This window comes from Aethalodelphis obliquidens, unplaced genomic scaffold (assembly GCF_003676395.1).
Source record: "Aethalodelphis obliquidens isolate GAN/ISIS:26980383/991018 unplaced genomic scaffold, ASM367639v1 scaffold18, whole genome shotgun sequence".
Taxonomy (NCBI): domain Eukaryota; kingdom Metazoa; phylum Chordata; class Mammalia; order Artiodactyla; family Delphinidae; genus Aethalodelphis; species Aethalodelphis obliquidens.
This window is the reverse complement of record NW_020837962.1, coordinates 713,431-735,474: the sequence shown is the minus strand read 5'-3', so window position 1 is coordinate 735,474 and position 22,044 is coordinate 713,431. Positions and strand designations below refer to the sequence as shown.

Genomic DNA, 22,044 nt, shown 5'->3' with positions numbered 1-22,044 from the left:
TGTGTGTGTGTGTGTGTGTGTGTGTGTGTGTGTGTGTGTGTGTGTGTAATGGAAACCATACATCAGGCAGGGGATTAAGGAGGAAAGCTTTGACTCCCAGGCCCCAGGCCCAGCTTCTGTCACTGGCTGCCTGTGTATTAAAAAGAGACAGTATAGTATGCATTCCTTGGAAAATCTGAACAAAATGAGTGAGAACACTCTACCGTCTCATCGAATCTGAGGTCCAAAAAAAAAGGAAAAAAAAAAAAAGAGACAGTATGGCAAGATGGTTAGCATTATAGATTCCTCCCTTCCCGATCAGTCAGCTTGGATTCAAAGTTTGGTTCAGCCACTTACGGTCTACATAATCCCTGACAAAGTACTCTGCCTCAGTGGGCCTCAGTCTCCTCAACTGTAAGATGGGGATAATAATAGTACTTACCGCTTGGGGTTCTTGTGAGCATTACACATGTTAATTCATGTTCATTGCTAACAGCTCAGCCTTGGGAAGCCCCATGACTGTGAATGCTTGTTAATTATTACTGTATCTCTAGTCCTCAGTTTCTTTACCTCAAAGGTAAAGATCAGTAACCTGGTTATTTCCTAAGTGCTGCAGAGAAGGTGGAGAAAATGTCAAAGCTGCTTGCACACAGCTGTTTGGGTTGGAGATTGGAGCCTTCAGGCTACGAGTGCTCTGGAGTCAGACTGGTCATGGGTTCCAGCCCCACTTTTGCCACTTGCCAGCTGTGTGACCTTGGGCAAGTCGCTTCACCTCTCTGAGCCTCAGTTTCTCCACCCGTAAAGCATAGATTAAATAGAGTATCCACCTCCTACTGTTTCTGCGTCAGCTCTGGAGTCAGCAGGCTGGGTAAGCCCGGTGACCCTGGAGAAGTCACTCAAACCTCTCTGCCTCTTGTTTTCTTCCTTCATGAAAAGGGAGTCATAACAGTGAGGGTGCAGTGAGGACGCAGCTACGGTGTCTGGCACTCTCCTGGCTCATAGATGGATAAGTACACTCTATTTCCCCCGGTTGTTTCTATTACTAATGCTGTCGTCGTCGTTGTTGTTACAGAAGGATTTGAAAACTGGTCGCGGGGTCTGAACGCAAAGGTCGCGGTCGCATCTACAGCGGACTTCCCCGGGCCTCCTATGAGGGGGTAAGATCGGGCGCCCGAGGGTCCGGAGCCAACCGGCCGGACCAGCGACGGTGCAACCTCCCGCCGTGGCCCAAGCGGGCCGGACGAGGTGAGCGGGGCGGGGCCGTGCGGGGCGGGGCCGCCGCATCCCCGTGACGCGCCGGCCAACCAGGCGGCGTTGCGGCCCCGGCTCCCTCCGCCGCTGCCTCCCGCCCTCGCCGCCGCCGCCGCCGCCGCCAGCAGCCGGGCTAGTCCGTCCGCCGCTGCCCGCCGTGCCCGAGCCGGCCGCATGGCGCTCCGCGGCTTCTGCAGCGTCGATGGCTCAGACCCCTTCTGGGTAAGTGCTCGGCGGCCGCCCGTGCCGCGTGGGGCCGGCGGCGGGGAGCGGGAGGGAGGGAGGCCGGCGGGCGGGGAGGCAGGCGGTTAGGGCGAAGCGCCGGGAAGGGCGGGCCGGGCCCGCAGCCCCGGGGACCCCTGCCGCCCCGAGCGCCGGGCTCCCCACCCAGCAGCTGGCCTGGGGGCTCCGCTCCCCAACCCGCCCGCGGCCGGCCCCTTCGGGAGAGCTGCTGAGGGGGGAAAACTTGGGTGACTCGGCTCCGGGGAAGCAGGGCGTTGGGGAGGGGTTGCCTGTGCCCGGCTCTGGGGCTTTTGGGGGAAGGTGAGAGGCCAGAGCCTGGGGGAGGCGGCTGAAAAGAGGGGCCCTGTCCGCTCTGGGGTTCCCTTTTCGATTAAAAATAACCTGCCGGGGAAGGAGGCGCCAGAGGTGGGGGGTGTCTCGCTGCTTAAGTTCCCCCATCTCCTTTGTGGTTTGGAGCCCCCTTTTCGCAAACACCCCGTTACCAAAGGGCTGAGCTGGGGAAGGGCTCAGGCTATGGAAAGGGGCTTCCAGCGACTGGGTTGAGGTTTTCCCCCTCCCCACTTGTTTTGCATCCATATTAGTCTCCTGTGGTTACAATTTTTTTGGTCATCTTTTACTTTCCTTTTGCTTATACTTTGAGGGGAGTTTGGGGGAACAGGGGGAAAATTAGGGAAGTTTGAGGAACAGCCAGGAAAGAAGGTAGGGCTGCTCACCCCTGCTCTGACTTGCCTGACCCTGGGGTCAGGTTTGGGGTGCAGCTGAGGATGCCCAGTATCCTGGTACCAGTGGGCGTGCCATTCCACCCCCTGAAACGTGAGGCTCGTCTCTGTGGGGACCCCCACCTCCAGGTTTCTTCTGAATGTCCATTGCTGAGCCTGCTGAGTCTTCGGAGTCTATTCTCTGTGGTTTAATCCCCAGTGTCTTGGGCTTTAGTTTCCCAGTAACGCTATTTGCCTCTTTGTTACAGGAAGCACTCTTGTGTCCCACCATCTTGATTATTGGTAAACACGGAATGCAGTTCTGGACAGGATAGTTTTCCCACTTTTGTTTAGGAATCAGGAGAGGGAAACACCCTTGGTTCTTTGGAGCCAGTGATTAGCATCCAAAAATACCTTCTTGTTCTGTTTTGTGGTCCTCTCCTTGCAGGCTGCATTTGGAGTGTTGAAAAGTCATCCTTGAGGGCCCCGTGGGAAAGGCTTTATTTTTGGGAGGTATCACTTGGTAGAATAACAAAACACTGCTGGGTATGTCTCACATTTTCAGGCCAGTGGGATCAGAGATTTACTCTGGGGCTGGAAATAGTCCAGAGCTTTGCACTCAAGGTCCAGGACTAATTGGAGAGCAGACTTATTTGCAAAGTAGTGTTGTACTTAGCAGAGAGAAGAGAATCTGAGGAGTCCTTGCTCCCCGTACCTGGTGTAACAACAGCAAGATGATTTCTGCAAGAATCAGATGGGGATCTGGTCTAGTGCTGGCTGTGAATACTGGAGTATTTCCTTGTTTATTTTCTTCTCATAAATTACAGAGGGGAAAAAATAGGCGGCTGTAAATTAGATTCTGCACCAGGGTGTATTTCATTGATGGCAACTGGCAGTTGACGTCTAGTCAGGTTTTCCAAAGTCGACTGGGTTTGGGGGTGTCCTCCGTTTATTTAGCTAAAGAAGCTCATCCGGGGAAACAGTTGTGTTTTTTCTCCTGCAAGGACTTTTGCTACAGAAGTTGCCAGGTGGTTGGCTTTCCCTTCTGCCAGGCCCTGCATCTTTCCCCAGTCTTTGGCCCTGCAGACTTTTCTCTGTGCTCCCTCCCTCTGGATTTCTGGACTTGCTGGATGTCCCAATTTCTGGAGGTGCCCTGGAACCAGAGTTTGAGAGTAGGCAGCTGGGGCATGAGAACTTCCAGGTAGCAGGAGAAACCAAATGTAATTGAAAGCAGGTGACTTCTGTGTTTTCCAGGGCACACACTCAAGGCCGGGAGAGATTCTGTGACCTTGGGCAAGCCAGTGTGCCTCTCTGTGCCTCAGTTTCCTCATCTGTAAAGTGGGGGTGGGGGCCCCCAAAGTCTCAACCTCCTGCGGTTGTTTTGAAAAGTAAATGAGTCCATCTGTGCAAGTGGCTCAGCCTGTGCCCTGCACAGAGTTAAGCAGAGGTTATTATTCTTCTTTCCAAAGATGAAGTTGTGTGTTTCGAGTTGCTTGTCCTTCCTTTGGACCCACTTTTTCTTCACCTGGGGCATGGGATTGGGCCACCCACCCAGTCATGCCTGCCTCCTCCCTTGACCAAGGTCATGTGTTTAGAAATCAAGGTGACTAGCCCACCTGAGACTCTAGTCAGAGCTTTGTTCCTGGGCCAGTGCCGGCCTCTGAGCCCCAGGAAATGGCCAGAAAAACCAGCACGTGGAAATAGCCTGTGGTGAGTGTTTGGCTGACTTCCCACCTTCACCCAGGCAAATGCTCTGGGATGGAAAAAGAGGAACTTGGTTATCTAAATGGAAAACAGGGGCTGAGTTCCCCAGCACTGGGTTTGCCTTTGTTTTTTTTTTGAGGGTGGTTGTAGGGGGGCGGGTAGGAAGGACTGTTTTGTGGCTGATGTTTAAATGATGGTTGGGAAAATGGGCACGGGCCTCCCCTTGCGAGTTAATTTTTTTAAAAAATTCATTTATTAATGTGTTGCACGTCCAGTGTAGAAAAATCAGAAAATGTCGAAAAGTAAGCGACAAGTCAGTAAGCAGTGGAGTATGGCGGCTCTGAGCAGTGCTCACATCTCTGGGGTTCAAATCCTGGCTCTGCAGCTTGGGCGAGTTACTTCCCCCTCCATGCCTCAGTTTCCCCATGTGTATAATGAGGATGGTAACACGGTACCAAGAGAATCCTTGGCAGGTGCTTAGAATGTTGCTGCTTGGTATACAGTTAGCACTTAGTACATGTGAGCGGTGCAGCAACTGGAATTTTCTAGTTAATTTTTGCTGCTGTACCTGCTGCTGCTGGGGATGAACAGAAGTGGTGGATCTGTGTCATGGTTCATGGAGTCCTGCTAATATTTGGTCCTGGTGCTGATACTTGCCACGGAGCTGCCCTGAACCATCTTCCACCTGAGTAACCCCCTGAATATTCAGTTTAGCTGCTAAAGGGTGGGAGAAAAGGAGTATTTTAGAAACCATTTGAAATTCTTCTTGGGGTAAGGTCTGACCTTGGGGTCAGGCTAATTCCTGGCGTAATTAGCTCCCTTAGGCTTTACAACAATGTAGAATGAGCGGATTTATTTTTCCCCCATTCTTCAAATTTTCTATGGGTTTTTAGACGCATCACTGTGCCTTCCTCCACCTTCCTCTCTGCCCCTCCTTCCAGTCTCCTCTCTCCCTTGCGGATTAGAGCCAAAGGGGCCCTGGAACTGATGGGGTCTTCGCCTCCGTCCACCTCACTTCACGCATGTTGAATCTGAGGCCCAGAATGGCAGCGTGACAAGGTGGATGGCTTTGGGAGGAGAAAAGCCATTTGAGAGGCATGGGCAGGGCAAGGGCTAGTTCAGGGTTCCTGGGTTCCCCTCCAGCCTTGCAGAACGACCCAACAACAAGGAGCCGTGATCTTCTCCCAGCTGGACCGGCTCTGTTTGTGATAGTCTTGGAGGAGCCTCACGTTTGGAACCCAGTGGTGGATGGAAAATCTCTCTTTCCATTTGTGTTCTCAACTTTTTGGAACTAACGTCTCCACCTGGGTGTCTCATGGGTGGCTCCAGTTTACCGCGTCCCACATGGAACTTGGAGCCCCCTCACCCCAGCCCTCCCCATCTCAGCTGATGGCAGCCCTGTCCCCAGAGGCTCAGGCCCAAACCCTGCGTCATCCTTGACTCCCCACCTTTGCCTCCCGTTGCACAGCTGATCTCTCAGCAAATCCTGTTGCCTGTTCCTTCAGAATGCCTGCTTCTCACTGCTTCTCCAGCTGCTGCTCTGGCCAGAGCCACCATGGGCTCAATCCTGCATTTGGGTGTTCCCGCCTCAGTGCGTTCCCTGCTGCCCTCCTTGGCCCCTACAGTCTGGTCTCAACCCCGCAGCCAGAGGGCTCCTGTTAAAGACAGAGGTCAGATCCTCTCCCCCTTCTGCCCAAGACCCTGCAGCGACGCCCCACTTCCCTCAGGGAAAAAGCCAGAGGGCTTAGAGAGGTTTACAAGGCCTGACAGCATCTGGTCCCCTCACCTCTCTGACCACATCACCTGGTACTTTCTGTCTCCCTCACACTGCCTCAGGGCCTTTGCAGTTGCTGTTTCCCCTGCCCAGAATGCTCCTGCACCTTCAAATCCTTGTTCAGATGTCACCCCAGTCAGCCTTTCCCTGACTCCCTGCCGCTTCCTTGTATTCCCAGTCCTCTGGCTCCTCCCAACCCCCCCTCCCCAACCCAGTACGTACTGCCATCTACACCAAATCTTTTTTTTTTTTTTTTTGCGGTACGCGGGCCTCTCGCTGTTGTGGCCTCTCCCGTTGCGGAGCACAGGCTCCGGATGCGCAGGCCCAGCGACCATGGCTCACGGGCCCAGCTGCTCCGCAGCATGTGGGATCCTCCCAGACCGGGGCCCGAACCTGCGTCCCCTGCATCGGCAGGCGGACTCTCAACCACTGCGCCACGAGGGAAGCCCTACACCAAATCTCTTACTTATTTGTTTTGTTTACTCCCTGTAAACTCTCACCAAAAGGTCAACTTCACAGGGACAGAGGTTTTGCCTGTGCTGTGTAATTCCAGCACCTGGAACAGTGCCTGGAACATAGTAGGTGCTCAGTAAATATTTACTGAAGGAATGAATGACATGAAGCTTTGGAGTGGCTTGTGAGCTGGGTTTAAACCTCTTTCCGGAGCCCTCTAAGGATGACATAGTCCCTTACCTGTTTGGAATGGATTCTCAGGTAGAACAAGCCTTCCAGCTTCCACATCCAACTGCTTATATTTTGTCTTGCAAAGGTCAGAACTGAGTCTGGTCCGTCCCTTTTTCCAGGACTCAGAGCCTGGCATACTGTAGGCGCCATTAGCATTTGAATTTGAGTGTCTGAGGTACGAGTTCCTTGGGGGGAGTTAGATCTGGCCCACTGGTGTGCTGCTTTGACTTTATTTTAATGTTGAATTACTATGATTGCTAATATTTACAGATGGGGAGAATTCACAGAAAAATCTGCATTTCTGACTTTTGAAAAATCATTGCATGAGGGCCCGTGTTTGTACGTGGTGGTGGTCAGCTGGGGCTGCCCCCTGCAGAACAGGCCTGCTGGCCCCAGGTTGCCGCAGTCCCCGCTCCTCCTTATTGTGCTTTAATTCGTAGGCCCGGCGTCCGTTGCCTTTTTTCTTCGTGCTTTCTTACCTGGTCTGCTTCCCTCACTGATGGACCCCACCTGGCACCCATAGGCATTTGAGTCGGCATCTCCTGCTTTGAAGCCCGGCCTTTTGGTGAGGTGACTGGGGCCGCTCTGGCTCACTGGTTTGGTGCTGCTCTAGCTTGGTCATGTTGGCAGGAGGGAGATGGATAAACAAATTATCAATGCCCGGGGAATTTGAAGCAAGCGTCTAGTTTGTGATGTCGGCTCCAGATTTTCATGGTGGGATAAGGTCTAGATTTCATCAGCTCTTAATGGTCAGTAAAACTCTAGCCCATAAAAACTTACCTGAACGTTTTGCCAAAAGGAATAAAGGGCTAATGAAATGGATTGAGATAATGACAAGGACTTGAACATCCTGAGGCGAGTGTTTCCCCCAACCTGGCGTGGTAACTGAGACAGTGTCTCTTCCGGTGGAGCTGTGGAACCCCTGCTTCCCTCTTGAAGGCTGAGCAGTGAGGAAACCGGCGTGGGGGAGAGGTGGTAGGTGTGGAGCAGTTTCTCATCCTGGGCACTCTTGACCTTTTGGGCCAGATAACTCCGTTGTGGGTCTGCCCTGTGCGCTCTGGGCTGTTTGGCAGCATCCCTGGCCTCTACCCACTAAGTGCCAGTAGCACCTCCCCGCTGTCGTGACAACAAAAATGTCTTCAGACGTTGTCAGACGTCCCCTGGGTGGCGAAGTCCCACAGCCGTTGGTGGGGAGGAATCTGGAGGAGAAATCTGGGGCAAGACTTTTGTCTCACCCCTCCTGCATTTCCTTAAGTTTTTTTTTTTTTTTGCGGTACGCGGGCCTCTCATGTGGGATCTTCCCGGACCGGGGCACGAACCCGTGTCCCCTGCATCGGCAGGCGGACTCTCAACCACTGCGCCACTAGGGAAGCCTTCCTTGAGTTTTTAGGCTGTTGAACGTCTCCCGTAATTGGCTTATTGGGGTTGCTGTGGAGAAGCTTAATGAGATGTTAAGGAGGTTAAACTCCAATTAGCTAGAGAAGCGATTGCAGCCGTTTCCATGCTCTTTGCCACTTTCCACCCAGGGCTTTTCTCCCCGAATCCATTTGGGTTGGGAGTGGGGTTTCTGACGGCTCAGTCCCAGCGTGAAGTCCTGGTCCTTAGAGGTCAGCTTTGAAGCGCTGCTCGTTCATCTTAAACTGCCCCAGGATAGGTGGACAGTTACAAAGTCGAGACTCTACTTAAGTTTCCCCTTGGTTTAATTGTGGGGTTTCATCTCCTGGAGGAGGTTGCCAAGTTCTGGAAAATGGGTTCTAGGTGACCCGGGGAGGGTGGCATCCGGTACCATTGGGGAATAATTCAGGTTTTTTGAGGCTTTTTCCTTCCCTCTCAGTGAGTTGTCTCTCTGAGAACCTCCGTTTACCTTTTATTGGCCTCTTGGGTAACTACGGATACTTGCTTGGGGATACCTTCCTCTCTGGAGAGCAGTTTTCAAGTGCCTGCGTTTCCCCGGCACGGACAGCTTGAGAGTGGTTTTTACAACACTGGATTCGTTCTCCTGTTCTTCCCGCAACCTTTTCTCACTCGTTCATTTATTCAGTCTTTTATTATTAATTGAGCATCTAGAGGGTGCTGACACTGTTCTAGACGCTGGGAATACAGCCACGAACAAGGCAGACGAGGTCCACGTTCTCATGGAGCTTACGCTGGGGATGACCAAAATGATTTTGGGTGGCGGCAAGTGCCGCAAAGATGTGAACTGGGAAGAACTGGGGTGCAAGCTATGATAGGGGCATGTCCAGGGAAGGCTTTTTGGAGGAGGTGACATTTGACCTTTGACCTGAATGGCAAAGCTGGCTGTGCAAGGGCTGGGGGAAGGGAGCCTCAGACAGAGGGAACAGCAGATGCAAAGACCCTGAGGTGCAGAGCCTGTCTCATGAAAATCTTGCCTGGAGCATTCTGCAAAAATCCATAAAGCACTAATAAAATGGCTTGTGGTAATAATAAGGGTTTGGAAATTCCAAGGAAGAAGCTCACTGCAGCTTAGCGAGGAGATGGAGCGTTACTTGCTCCCCGATAGTCATGGGCTTTTGATCCATTTAGGTTTGAGCGAGTCTCAGGTTTATATTTTTCAATGAGTTTCATCTGTTTCAGAACCTTAGCTGCACCGTTCAGGGTCAGATCAAGTTGGAATTCCCCACTTGATTCCCCTTCAAAGCCTTTTCAGGACCCATTAAGATGATGAGGTGCTTTTCTTGCACGATTAAGATGACTTTCTATAGATTGCTAGAAAACTCTTCTTTTAAAACTAGATGTTTGAGTGAAGTAAGTCAGAAAGAGAAAAACAAATACCGTATGCTAACACATATATATATGGAATCTAAAAAAAAAAAAAGGTTCTGAAGAACCTAGGGGCAGGACGGGAATAAAGATGCAGACGTAGAAAATGGACTTGAGGATATGGGGAGGGGGAAGGGTAAGCTGGGACGAAGTGAGAGAGTGGCATAGACATATATACACTACCAAATGTAAAACAGATAGCTAGTGGGAAGCAGCCGCATAGCACAGGGAGACCAGCTGGGTGCTTTGTGACCACCTATAGGGGTGGGATAGGGAGGGTGGGAGGGAGACGCAAGAGGGAAGAGATGTGGGGAATATATGTATACATATAGCTGATTCACTTTGTTATAAAGCAGAAACTAACACACCATTGTAAAGCAATTATACTGCAATAAAGATGTTAAAAACAAAACAAAACAAAACTAGATGTTGAATTGGCCTGGAAGATCTTGCACGGTAACTTTTTTGATTGTGCTTTTACTTTCAAAAAATTATCATTTTTAAAAAGTTATAACTTTTTAAAAAAGTTATAAAAATCCCAGAATAAAACTATATTCTAGAAGAATATAAAGGGAAAGTAAAAGTTTCAGTACTTCCTCTCCCTGTGCTCTGTTTGCAGAAGTCACCATTCATGGTAGTTTCTTGGGTGTCCTAGAAAATTTCAAGCATATGCAAATATGTATGAAGGGTGAGGGGGTGGGGAGAGATTGAAAATGAGTATTTTTTTTTTTCCTCCCCAAATAGTTTCATATTCTAAATAATGTTCTGTATCTGGCTCCTTTCACTAAGAAACCAGTGTTGATTTTCTTTACATGTTAAGTCCATGCAAATTGAAAGAAAAAGGGAATAATACTTTGCAGGCCACACTTTCTTCTGTTAAGGACTGTGCCGTGTATTCACCCAGTCCTCCCTCGGTTGCTGTCAGGGTCCTTGGTTCCAGTTTTCAGTGTGATGAACGGTGCTGCCACCGAGCACTCATCTTGGTACTGTATGCAAATAGATGTAAATGACAAAGCAGAGTAAATCCCTACCCCCACCCCCCCACCCCGAAATTGCTGGGTTGGGGGATATGTGCATTATGAAATCTGACAGTTCTAATTGTCAGGTGGAGCTGTAGTTTATACTCCCACTAATGGACTCACCAACATTTATTAAGCACCTGCTGTGTTTGTGGCATTTGAGAGCATTGATCAGGCTGGGAATTGACCAGGCTCACGTTGCTTCCCTGTGTATGAGAGGGTTTTGCCCAGCGGAGTTAAACCTTACGTTCCAGTGGATTTGGTCCAGAGAATGATTGGTTTTGTTCTAATTTTAAAAAGATATGTTTAAATTTTAAACGTTCTTTGACGTCTTCGTTGTTTAAAAAGTGTTTTTACATCAACAATTTAACAACAGGTAAAAGTTTTACTCATAATCTAATGCTAATACATGCTAATACAGCTAATACATGTGAATACAACTAATGCATGCTAATACAACTAATACAACTCGGATTTAATTTTTACATGTAAACTTTCTAGTTTCATTGTAGAGTTCTTTTGTTCCCAAAGTGATACTCCTTGTGAGAAAACAACATAGAGATATTTAAATAAAGCGTTAACTCTCTCTCTAATCAATAACCAAGCTATACTTCCTGTCCTTTCTCTGTAATCATGGAAATGTTTATAAACATAAATAATATGCTTAAAAATAAAATGGGTTATGTTATAATCATCACTTTATTTTTGCTTAACGTATGATACATGGCAATACATAGAATCTCACTAGTAATTCCTTAGTGAATTGTATAATATAGATTTGCTATAATTAATTCAGCCATTTCCCAGCTAATAACATCGCTTGTGTTATTCCCCATTTTTTGTTTCTGTAAACAGTGCTCCAGTGAACATTCTTGTACATGGGTTAAAATTATGTAAATTTTAGTTTTTAATGGGTATTGGCCGGTTATTTTCCAGAAAAGTTGTAGCAAGTCCATTCCTAGTGACAGGGACTGAGAATTCCCATTTCTCTGCATCCTTCCTGGCACTGGACATGGCCGAATTCTGTTAATTTGATGGACAAAAAAGATATCTTTTTTCACCCACGTTTCCCTTAGAAGTTAGAAGCTGAGCATCCTACAACATATTCCCTGGTAATTTGCATGTTCTTTTCTGTGCATGTCTTTCTTTCAGTGTCCTTTTCGTGCATCTTTACTCTGGTTTGCTTTTTCCTGTTAATTTGCGGGGCCTCTCAGTATATTGGGAATCTCGCCCCTTTGTCTATCATGTGTGTCGCACATATTTTTCCATTGGCCATTGTTTGTTGGTGTGTTGACATCCGATTCTTGTCCAGATTTTTATGTGGTTTTGCAGGTTGCCCTTGTAAAGTGTGCACTATTTTCTATCCCACATTTTCATTTATTCTTGTAAGAATTTTCCCATGTTCCTGCACAACTTTTGTAATTATACCTTTAAATGTCCAAGCAGTAGTTCCTAGTATTGGTAGACTGTAATTTATATAATTATTGCCTGTGGTTTGACATTTAGGTTGCTGTTTCCCCCCTTCTTTTTTTTTTTCTTTCACAGAGAACATTGTAATGAATATCACATGGGTAGTGCCTGTTGACTTACTTTCTTGGAACATACTCTTAGGAGTGGAGTGAATATCTCAAATCATCGAAAAGGTTTTGTCCTATCTACAGCCTGGCTTGTGTTTAAAAAAGTGGTGGCTCAATTCTAGCAGGGTCTCTCTAAGGGTGCCCATCGTTATTGTTGTTGTTTTTATGATTGTTAATAGCAGATGACCGGTGCATATTAATGGCAGTGCCTTCTGCAGTCCCTCTAATCAGCTTTATAAGGCTGGAGACCAGTGGCCCAGGGGAAAGCTGGAGCTTTAGGGTGCTGGGGAAGGTGACCTTTAGGGTGCTGGGGAAGGTAGTTATAATTTAGATTACCCAGGAGCCCTATGATAAGGCTTCTTCCTCAAAAACAGTTTCACTCACTCAGGGTCGCGGAGCAAAGACATGTGGTAGTTTAGGCTCTGAGAACTGCAGTTGTAGTGTAATGGGGCTCTCCCTTCTTTTACTTTTGTCCACTGAGATCCTTGTGGTCTAGGTGGACCACTTCACACTTGGTGCTGGGGTCAGGGCTGGCCTACTTCCAGCTCATTTGCACATTTGGTGGGGAGGGGTTGGAGAAATGGCCCCCCCCTCAGTCAGACCCTCTTTATTCCCAAAGAGGATATTAGTTGGGGGTGGTGGTGGTGGGGCCAAGCATTGGCAGCTGAAGGCATGGGGATACTTGGGCGAGGAGAAGGTGTCGCTCCAAAGAAAGCCAGGGACACATACGGCTGGGGTCACGAGGCCAGCTTCAGGGGCCTGGGTGCGAAAATCGGTCCTGCCAGTTCCCGGTGTGCGACCTTGGGCCAGTCACTTCACCTCTGGGAGCCTCAGTGTCCTCATCTGTAAAGTGGGGATCATGATCATGCCGTGTATCTCACAGAGTTGGAAAGAAAAGAGGCAAGATATAGAGGATGCTTAGCTAAGCGTGGCAGGCACTTGCTGTGGTGCTGCAGGAGGCTGGACAGGAGGGGACCGTGATGGACAGTTGGGGGCAGTGGAGTGGGGATTTCTGGTGTGGCAATTCTCTTCTGGTTTATCACCTCCTTGTAACCTCTGGGCCCACGCAGGCCTTGACAAAATCAGGATGGAGCCCAGTGCAATTTCAGGGATGCAGACTACCGGTCCCCAGCATCTGAGGATTTGGGCTAATTCGCCCAGTTGTTATGGGGTGTCTGTAGGGTGCCCGGGCCTGGATGAGGCATGCCAGGGTGTTGGGTGTCAGCTCTGAAATTGGGCTGATGGGTGGGGAAATTCATTCTGCAGATTTTCTTTGTAGTTGAGGATTAAGAAGACTTGCTTAAGTACTTAAATCCATGGCACAGGAGTGAAGGTGGGCTGTGACAGCTGAGACTGCTGACAGATGCATACTTGGGAAGTTCCAGGTTTTCAGTTACTGTAAAGATGGTCACGATTGAGTTACTTAAGGGGACTTCTTTTCTCTTATGCTCTTCTTTGTCTGACATTATAAGAGGTCCAGTATAAAATGAAACAGTACAGGAACCAGTATAGTAGAATGTGAAAATCCTCCATAATGATGCTCTTCTAGAGATAACCTCTTATTGGCATTTTAATTTTCAGTCTCTTTTCTCCGCACATCCCAAATATAAGATTTTTTTTTTAAAAGCAGGAACGGGATTTTCTGAAAACATTCTTTATGTTTCAGTAACTGTGCATCTTGGATTCGACCCATTTTTAACTAACATATTTACTCAAAGGTGAAATGTCAACATGAGCCTAATTAAGTAATTTGCTAATAATTGTTTCCTCTCCAGGCGGTTGGATAGCCTTGTTTTTTAACTTCTATGTAAGGGAGATCTGGGAATGATGTGAAGCAAGGTTGGGTGGGTGTCAAAGGGGCATGTTTTCCACCCTCTTAGATGCCCCTTGCAGGAGACAGAGCCTCCGAGGGTCAGTGTGCCAAGACCGTGAGCTGTGCACAGGAGACAGAGCTCTCACCCCTTGGTCCCGTAGCCTGGGCCCATTCAGTCAACATTCTCTGGGTGCTCTTGATTATCCTTGCACTGAACTTGATGCCGGGAGTCAAAGATGTGCAGAGCAGAGCTCCCGCCACCTTTGAGTGCCAGTCTTGTCTGGGGATTGAACAAATGAGTGGAAAATCATAGCTGTGCAGTGCTACAAAAGGGAGCTCTGTGATGTGGTAGGGGGTTTGATCTGATCCAACGAAGGAAAGGAGAGACTTCCTGAGCCTACGTGATATTATAGGTTTGGCTGTATGTGGCGTAGACCCTAAACACAGTGGCTTAAGATAGAAGCTAAATTCTCTCTGGTGTAAAAATCCCAGTTTGGTGTGGCAGCTCTGTCCCTGAGGGTGTCAGGGGCCCAAGCCCCTCCTGTCTTGTTGCTTTGCTGTCCCCAGGTGCCACCCACATTGTTGACCCAAGCATGTGTACCGCTGTGACTTCCCTGGTGGGCCAGTGGTTAAGAATCTGCCTTCCAGTGCAGGGGATGCGGGTTTGATCCCTAGTCGGGGAACTAAGATCCCACAGGTCGCGGGGCAACTAAGCCGGTGCACCACAACTACTAAGCCTGTGCGCTCTGGAGCCCGCATGCCGCAACTAAGACCCAACACAGCCAAAACTAAAATAAATAAATATTAAAAAAAAAAAAAAAAAAAGGAATGTGCAACCCCATGTCCACATTCCAGCCAGAGCGAAGGGGGCAGAAGGGTGCAACCCAGAAGTCACCCACATCACTCTGTTCACATCCCACTGGCCAGTACCTAGTCATGTGACCACATCTAGCTACAAGGGAGTCCGGGAAATGTAGTTTCTTTTCTGGACAGGCATGTGCCCAGCTGAAGATTAATTACTAGGGGTTCAGGAAGAGTGGGTATTGGAGTACAACTAGTAGTTTGCTACAAAGACAAAAGCAGAAGATAAGAGTGTTCTAGGCAGTGGAAAAAGCATGTACAAAAGCCCCAGCTTAACAAGGAAGGCCAGTGTGGAGATTGGAGAGAAGGGGGGCTGTCGTGAGGAGACAGACATGGACCTCTAGACTTGGATCCTCCAGGAAGTCTTGGTTGCTTGATTTACTGGCTTTAGCACCAAGGCAGGGGTATTTTACATACAATCCTTACCGGCAGCTTCCTTTCTAGGTGTTGCAAAGAACCGATGACTGAATCAATTCTAGTCTTATTTATTTATTGGCTGTGGTGCATGGGATCTTCGTTGCTGAGCTCTGGCTTCTCTCTAGTTGTGGCACACAGGCTCCAGAGTATGTGGGCTCTGTAGCTGCTTCATGTGGGCTCAGTAGTTGTGGCACATGGGCTTAGTTGCCCCACTGCATGTGGGATCTTAGTTCCCCGACCAGGGATCGAACCGGTATCCCCTGCATTGCAAGATGGATTCTTAACCACTGGACCACCCGCGAATTCCCCAATTTTAGTCTTTAGTCCTATTTTATTGGGTGACTTTGGTAAGAATTTATTTTTGTAAATAACATGCATTGAGGATTATTCTATGTCAAGTAGTGCCTTCTTTGTAAATACTTTGTTTGGGGCTCATGGTAATGCTGGGTATGTGCTCTTATGATCCCTTATTTAGATGTGGAAACTGAGGGCACAGTTAAACTTGCCCATGTTCACACAGCTGGCAAGGGTTGTAGACAGTGTTCAAAGCTTCCAGTTTGACCTCAGTGCCTGCCCTCTTCTCCACTGTCTCACCCTCAGTCCCTTGTGTGTAGTCTTCATGATTTTGACATTTATATCTCACTTCATACCTACTAGGATTGCATTTGGCTCTAGGGAACAGAAAGCATAACTCCAGTGGCCTAGACCTAAAAGTATTTACTTTTTTACACATCAGGAGGTCTAGTACCTCTGGCGGTTGCTGGCATTGGATTAGTGACCCAGTGGTGTCAGGGCTGACACCATTTTCTTTGTCTTTCCCTCAAGGCCCCAGAATGGCTGCCATCACATGTAGGTTCAAGGTAGGGAGAGAGAAGGAGCACACCAGCCTCATTTATCTCTTTTTATTCAGGAGAGTAAAGATCTTCCCTCAAAGCCCCTCTCCTGGTGCTCTAGACTTCTGCTCGTGTCTCCTTGGCTGGAGCTGGATCACATGACCACCTCTAGCTAGGAGGGAGGCAGGGAAAGTGAGCATTTGGTTTTACGCTTCTTTAGCGGGAGACAGCGAGAGAGAAGGGAGTTGGGAAAGGCTGTTGAGGAAGCTAACCAGTAGTGTCTGCCACCTACTTATTTACTACTTTTCTTTAAATAAGTTCACTTTTTTTTTTTAAACCTAAATAAATTTATCCCCAAAGGAAGTTTCATGTCACTTTTGAATTTCTATGAGGTTGCAGGTTGGTCATATTCTTGTATTTACCTAATAGCTGTTAAATATGTCACCACTAAATGAAAAAATAGGATATTCTGCAAACTGCCTAGATCAGTGCTTCTCTCCTCCAGGCAGTTTTGGCCCCAGGAGACATTTGTCAACATCTGGAAACATTTTTGGATGTCACAACTGGAAGGAGGGTGCTCCTGGCATCCAGTGGGTAGAGGCCAGGGATGCTGCTAACATTGTACAATGCATAGGGAAGCCCCCCAATAACAAAGAATTATCGGGGCCCAAATGTCAAGAGTGTGAAGATTGAGAAACCCTTGCCCAGACTCAGTCCACATGCTGCCATGTTTTGGGCAAGGCCATGATTTGCTAGTCACTTATCACTGTCTGTGTGATTCTGTTTCCTCCCGGGTGACGGTATATCGGTAACACTTTACATCTGCAGCCTGCTTGTACTTTTCAGGCCTCTTCCCACAGCTAATCAGATCTCCAGCAAACCTGAGAAGTATACATGTGGATGTGAATTCAGCATGTTGCTGCTCCCCAAGTATCTTATAGAAATTGAGGAGAAGGGAGCTCATGGACCCAGAAGTGGTTGAAATAAAAACCCTTTTCTGAGGCAGATCCTATCTGAGTGTGTGTTTCAGAAAGAACACTGTGCTGGCAGAGAGGATTTCTCTCATGGGGCCAGGCAGAAACCATGACCCTTGGGAAAGGGCTGTACGTCCTTTGTTGAGTAGGTTTTATTGCCTCCTCTCTGCCTGGGTTTGGCAAAAACAACCTGGCCTGGGCAAGGGCCTGGGGAAGGGACTGTGGAGACAAGAACGCAGCTGGCAGGTGGAGATTATCAGATGAGGCTGCTGGCGGTTTTGCCCTAGGTGGCCTGGTCAGGTAGCTTGACAGTTACACTCATCCTCCCGCACCCCCATTAAAGTTACTCGAGTTGTTACGGAGCTGTGCTGAAGAGGTGGGGCAGGGTGGTGATTGCCTCTCTCCTAGGGTTAGCTTGGCCAAGAAGTAAGGGCAGTTTTCATTTCTCCTTCTTGATTCTGGAAGCTTAGGAAAAAGCCTCTTGCCATCCTTCATGGTGCAGTAAGATTAGAGAAGAGGCTGGGGTGTTGAGAGAGGCACACCACATCTCATCGAATCCAGGAGGCCGGCAGTTGTGACATGCATCCCAATTTCAGGGCCGCTAGGCTATGAAAACGTGGCCAGCAGAGATTGTAGGATGCACTGATCTCGAGATGCAGACAGATGTCACGTGACGAAACATGGGCCTTTGAATTGATACAATAAGATAATAGTTTTATTTTCTTTTTGGCCGCGCAGCATGCGGGATCTTAGTTCCCCGACCAGGAATCGAACCCCTGTCCCCTGCAGTGAAAGCGCGGAGTCTTAACCACTGGACCGCCAGGGAAGTCCCAAGATAATAGTTTCTGATCCCTCCCTCTTCTGTGTGTTATTGCTGTAGGTCCAGTGCTAAGTACAAGTGAAACCACAGCCTCCCTGCCTCATGGAGGCCAGTTGGGAAGATGTTTAGAGGAAAATAGCAACACAGGGAGCCAGTGTAGCCTCCGCTCAGATCCTGGTTCTGCTGCTTGCCAGCACTGTGACCTCAGTAAAGTGACTTTACCTCTCTCTGCCTGTGTTTTCTCATGTGTGCACAGTGGTAGCGCCTGCCTCATAGAGTGCTAAAATTAAATGAGTTAATATACAGTTATGGTGCCAGTCCTGTCACTGTGAAATGCTGTTATTATTACTGTTGCTCTCCATCGTTGTTATTACCATCGTCTTCATCATCATCATCATTACACAGCAGTCCCTGCTCTGGTCCAAAGTGAAATCTGAGGGTCTGGGAGGAAGCAGAGGTGGAAAAAGTACAGGACAGCCATGTAGGCCCCTCGATTGGCCCCTAAGTTAGCCACAGTTGACTTCTGGTCTTCCGGGTAACACGGTCTCCTTGGCCCAGGTCAGGGAGCGTTTTCATTCTGTGCCTCAGTTTCCGCATCCGTAAAATGGAGACTAGTGATAGGACCTGTCTCCTCATAGGTTTGTTTCAGGGATTAGACAGGTTGAGCCTGTGCCTGGGGCTATTTAAGGACTTTCTGTGAGGGTACCTAAACCTCTCCAGAAAAACAAGACCTCCCTTCCACCTTCAGCACCAAGCATTTCTGTGATGTGGGATCCTCCCCTAACCCTTAATCACAGCTCTTGTTCTTGGTCTGCTTTCACATGCAGGTTAAAAACCCTCATCAGAGGGCATGAGCCTGGGTGGCCAATGCCTGCCCCTCTCTGTTCGTGGCCTCTCCAGGGCCGGAGGTGGCCCCGGCTTTGGTTCGTGACAGCTGGGTCATTTTCAGCAGGATCCCCTGCCACTGTTTGCTCAGCTCTTGCGTGCCTGGGAGCTTCCTGGTTGTCACTGAGAATGGCCCAGCATGTGAAAATTGTTCCTTTTCTTGCTGTTTGAGTTATTTCCTTTGGGCTTGTGCCCATAACTATGATTGTTGGGTCACAGGCGGGGACAGTCTCTGGCTTTTCTTTGCGCGTTTCTGGGTTGCTCTTCAGATAGATTTATTCACCCCTTCTTTCATTTGTTGAACAAGTCTTTAATGAGCACCTCCTGTATGCAGGTGATAAAGGACATGATCCTGCTTTGGGGAGATTACAGGTAGGAGGGAAAGAGAGACACTTAGAACTCAAACGGGAAGTAGTTGATAGTGCAGACGTGCAGGGCATTTGCAAAGCTCTGGGGACTGTGCTAAGCTCTTTGTAAGTCCTAATGATTCCGTCCCACAGTAGTGGAGTAGAGACTGATGGGGAAACGGAGGCAGAGAGAGGTGACGTCACCCAGCTAGTAGATGGCAGAGCTGGTTTCAAACCCAGGCCATCTGGCTCGAGTCTGGTTGGTAACCCCTGTCCTGTGCTGCCCCATAAACATAGGGGCACTGAAGGAAATACACGGGGTTTGGTCCTAGTGAAGAACCTGGGAGGGGGGCGCTTTAGACAGGTAGCCCTCTCTCCTCCGGCATCGCTGGAAGGATGTGAAGGAGCTGGCCTGGCCAAGGGTATTCCAGGGCCAGAACAGTGGGTGGGAGCCCCCACGGTGGGGAAAAACCTGGGTGAAATTGAAGGACAGTGGGGAGGCCATCACAGCTAGAGCATCAGAGGTCAGGGGGAGAGTATCATGGGCCAAAGTAGGGGCACGACCATGCCTTACAGGACCCGGTAAGACTGATGATCATAGCTAACAGTCACGGTGCTCGTTAGTCCCAGGCCCTGGACAAAACACTTTCCATTTAATCCTCAAAAACAGCCCTATGAGGTTAATAGACTGTTATCATCCCCATTTTACAGATGGGGAAACTGAGGCCCAGGGTGGTTATGTGACTTGCCCAAGGTAATACAGCTCATATGTAGCAGAGCTGGGATGGGACCCCAGCTGTTTGGCCCAGAGTCCAGGCTCTCAGGGGTGGCACCGTCTCCACTGTGATGGGAGTGTCCCTTGTTGTCACAATAGTGGCCTGTTTGACAGTAGCCATTGTGGGTGCTTCCAGGTCAGTGGCCATGGTAGGAGGACTCAGGTGGGCCAAAGTGGAGGCTTTTCTGACAGACTGTGTCAAATGACTTTGACTAAGCCTGGAGCAAGACAGATGAAAGAAAGTCTCCTTGGGGAGGCTGCAGCATTCTGGCACATGGCTTTATGAGCTGTTATCCTCACTCAAACAATGATAACGACAACAACAACAATAATAGTGGCAGTAATAATATAGTAGAAGTAAGCAGCAGCACGTTCAACCCCCAGTGGCCACTCCCTCCCCTAACACTGGGTTTGTTTGTTTGTTTATTTATTTATGTTTTGGCCATGCTGCACAGCATGTGGGATCTTAGTTCCCCAACCAGGGATTGAACCCGTGCCCCCTGCAGTGGAAGTGCAGAGTCTTAACCACTGGACCGCCAGGGAAGTCCTGTAACGTTGAGTGTTTAGTCCAATGAGAGATGAGTGGCCCAAAGTCAGAGAGGTGGAGTGACTCCCCCAAGGCCACACAGCCAGGAAGCGGTGGTGATAGGATGCAAGGCCTTCAGCTCCAGAGCTTGTGCTTTTGGCCATCGAGTTCTGGTCCTCTTCAGCAGTGCCCGTGATGCTTCTTGGCACGGATGCGGAGCACAAAGTTCAGATTTCAGTTGGGAGTAGAGACCTTGGGACACGGAGATGGGCGAGCCGGGACACTCTTTGCGTTGGAAGGCTCTGGGGCAGGGGACAGTGACAGGGTGTCTCCAAGGGATTGTTTTGAGGATGAGGTGGCTTTCCCAGTTTCCTGTTCTTGGCCCTATTCAAGAGAAGGGAATGAAAAGAGTAAGCTGGGAATTTTCTCTCTCGGTTTCACAATTCCTTGGAGCTTTTGCAGCGTATAGGTGATGCAGCACTTTCTCGGTGGGAAGCCTAAGTGAACCTCCCCTTTGCTTTGCTTAGTTTGTTCAGGCCCTGGCCTGTCCTCCCAGCCCTGTCTGTCACCCAGTCCCCTCCTGGCACTTTGTTCCACTTCTTTGTTCCACTCACATGCCCTAAGCTTGTCTAGCAGCTGCCTTCCATCCTGCCATGCCCCCGTCTTAGAACACCGTTCCCTCCTGTCTCCATATTGGCAAATCTGGGCCCCCTCCCCTTAGATTTTACCTACTTCAAGAAGACTGCTGAGTTCTCAAGTTCTCTCAACAATGACAATAACTTCCACTAATAGAGTGGTCACCGGGTACCCGTCTGTTGTCACATGTGTATTTTCTCAGGGAGGCAGGACCTGTAGCAGTGAACCAGCCTGCCTGCGTTGAAGTCTGCTTTGGCCACAAGGCTGTGCCACCTTGGGCAAGTTCCTTTACCTCTCTGTGCCTTGGTTGGTTCCTCTGCAAAATGGGAACAATAGTACCCACTTCAAAGGGTTGGGGGCGAAGATGAAATAATGTGATGTGTGGATTCATGATGACTCTGAAAAGCAGGTATTATTGTCCTTGCCATGTGGATGAGGAAGCTGAGTTTTCTTCCCATTCGCTTTGTGAATTAACCCTTCTCTCTTTTCTGGAAGTGTCTTGCCATTTATGTGTATGTCTTCGATGACACTTAGTGCTTTCAAAATCCTTTAGCCATTTATGTACCCGTCCTACCTTCTGGACAAAGTTCTAAGCTCCTTGAGGGCAGGATAGGATGTGGATGTTTCTGGTTCACCCCTATTACAAAGTGGGGCTTAGGAAATGTGTTAAATGAATGGATGGCAGGTGGGTGGGTCTTGAGAGTCACTAGGTGTTGGCAGGAGTGGGGCCAGATGGAAAAGCTGTTAAGCCAGTGGATCAAAACTGGGGCAGTTTAGCCTCTAGGGGACATTGACAAGATCTAGAGACATTTTTATTGTCATGACCGGGGGCGGGGCAGAGGATGCTACTGGCTTCTAGTGGGTAGAGGCCAGGGATGCTGCCAGACATCCCACAGTGCACAGGGCAGCCCCACAGCAGAGAATTACATGGCCCCAAATGTCACTAGTGTGAAGGTGAGAAACCTAGGTTAGGGGAACAGGTAAAATCTAGTTATAAGCAAGATAACAATGGGAAAAGACATTGCATTAATTCTTTTTTTTTTTTTTTTTTTTTGCGGTATGTGGGCCTCTCACTGTTGTGGCCTCTCCCATTGCGGAGCACAGGCTCTGGACACGCAGGCTCAGCGGCCATGGCTCACGGGCCCAGCCGCCCCGCGGTATGTGGGATCTTCCCAGACCGGGGCACGAACCCGTGTCCCCTGCATCGGCAGGCGGACTCTCAACCACTGCGCCACCAGGGACGCCCAATTCTTTTTTTAAAACAAGTGCAAACAAGTCCCGTCTAGATGTATCCTCTTCCTGAGGTGATGAAGTGGGGGTCTTTGTATATTTACTAATTTTTTTGAAGAGTGTTAGGTTCTAAGGACAGCATATATAAGGTGAAAACTTCATGGAATTAAAATGATGCTGGGTCTTATCCATCTTTTTAAAATAGCTTTATTGAGAT

The 22,044-nt window shown here is 48.9% G+C and overlaps 1 protein-coding gene, 1 non-coding gene and 1 pseudogene across 4 annotated transcripts in view; 2 read left to right on the top strand and 1 right to left on the bottom strand.

Moving 5' to 3' along the window:
* The window catches only part of LOC113626591 (transforming protein RhoA pseudogene), a 29,778-nt pseudogene extending 28,372 nt beyond the window's left edge, over nt 1–1,406 (bottom strand).
* Nucleotides 135–225, top strand: LOC113626649 (small nucleolar RNA SNORD116). The gene has a single exon (XR_003435204.1). It is a non-coding gene; the product is annotated as a small nucleolar RNA SNORD116 (small nucleolar RNA).
* The window catches only part of ABCC1 (ATP binding cassette subfamily C member 1 (ABCC1 blood group)), a 133,474-nt gene continuing 112,760 nt past the window's right edge, over nt 1,331–22,044 (top strand). For all 3 annotated transcript variants that reach the window (XR_003435062.1, XM_027117284.1, XM_027117282.1), the window contains exon 1: nt 1,331–1,452. Coding sequence is in view for 2 of the 3 variants with exons in the window: in XM_027117284.1 (XP_026973085.1) it covers nt 1,405–1,452 (48 nt within the window). In the remaining variant the exon portion in view is untranslated. The remainder of the gene's footprint in view (nt 1,453–22,044) is intronic.